The sequence below is a fragment of the Penaeus monodon genome, chromosome 33 (assembly GCF_015228065.2).
Source record: "Penaeus monodon isolate SGIC_2016 chromosome 33, NSTDA_Pmon_1, whole genome shotgun sequence".
Classification (NCBI taxonomy): domain Eukaryota; kingdom Metazoa; phylum Arthropoda; class Malacostraca; order Decapoda; family Penaeidae; genus Penaeus; species Penaeus monodon.
In genome coordinates, this window is record NC_051418.1 from 393,141 (window position 1) to 393,367 (window position 227).

The 227-nt window shown below is 43.2% G+C and overlaps 1 protein-coding gene across 1 annotated transcript in view; it reads right to left on the reverse strand.

The window, feature by feature from the left end:
- Positions 1 to 227, reverse strand: part of LOC119593923 — a 16,302-nt gene that overhangs the window by 10,842 nt on the left and 5,233 nt on the right. Inside the window, 1 exon segment of the mRNA XM_037942940.1 lies at positions 7 to 124. Coding sequence (XP_037798868.1) covers positions 7 to 124 — 118 coding nt within the window.

Consider the following 227-nt stretch of genomic DNA (forward strand, 5'->3'; position numbering starts at 1 on the left):
ACTCACAATTCACAGATAAAATCTCCCGTTTTAAGGTCGCCTTTCTCGAGAAATGTGTAGCACAGCGTAGAGATCACTCCTTTCTGTGGCTTGTAGTGACGCAGTTCTATGAAGATGGCGACGTCTGTGGAAGAAGGATGGAGCTAATAAGTCTGGGGTTTGTTGACGACTGGCCTTTCTCTTAACCCCTGTTTCTCTCTCTAGAAATCATTATGTCTAATATAAAG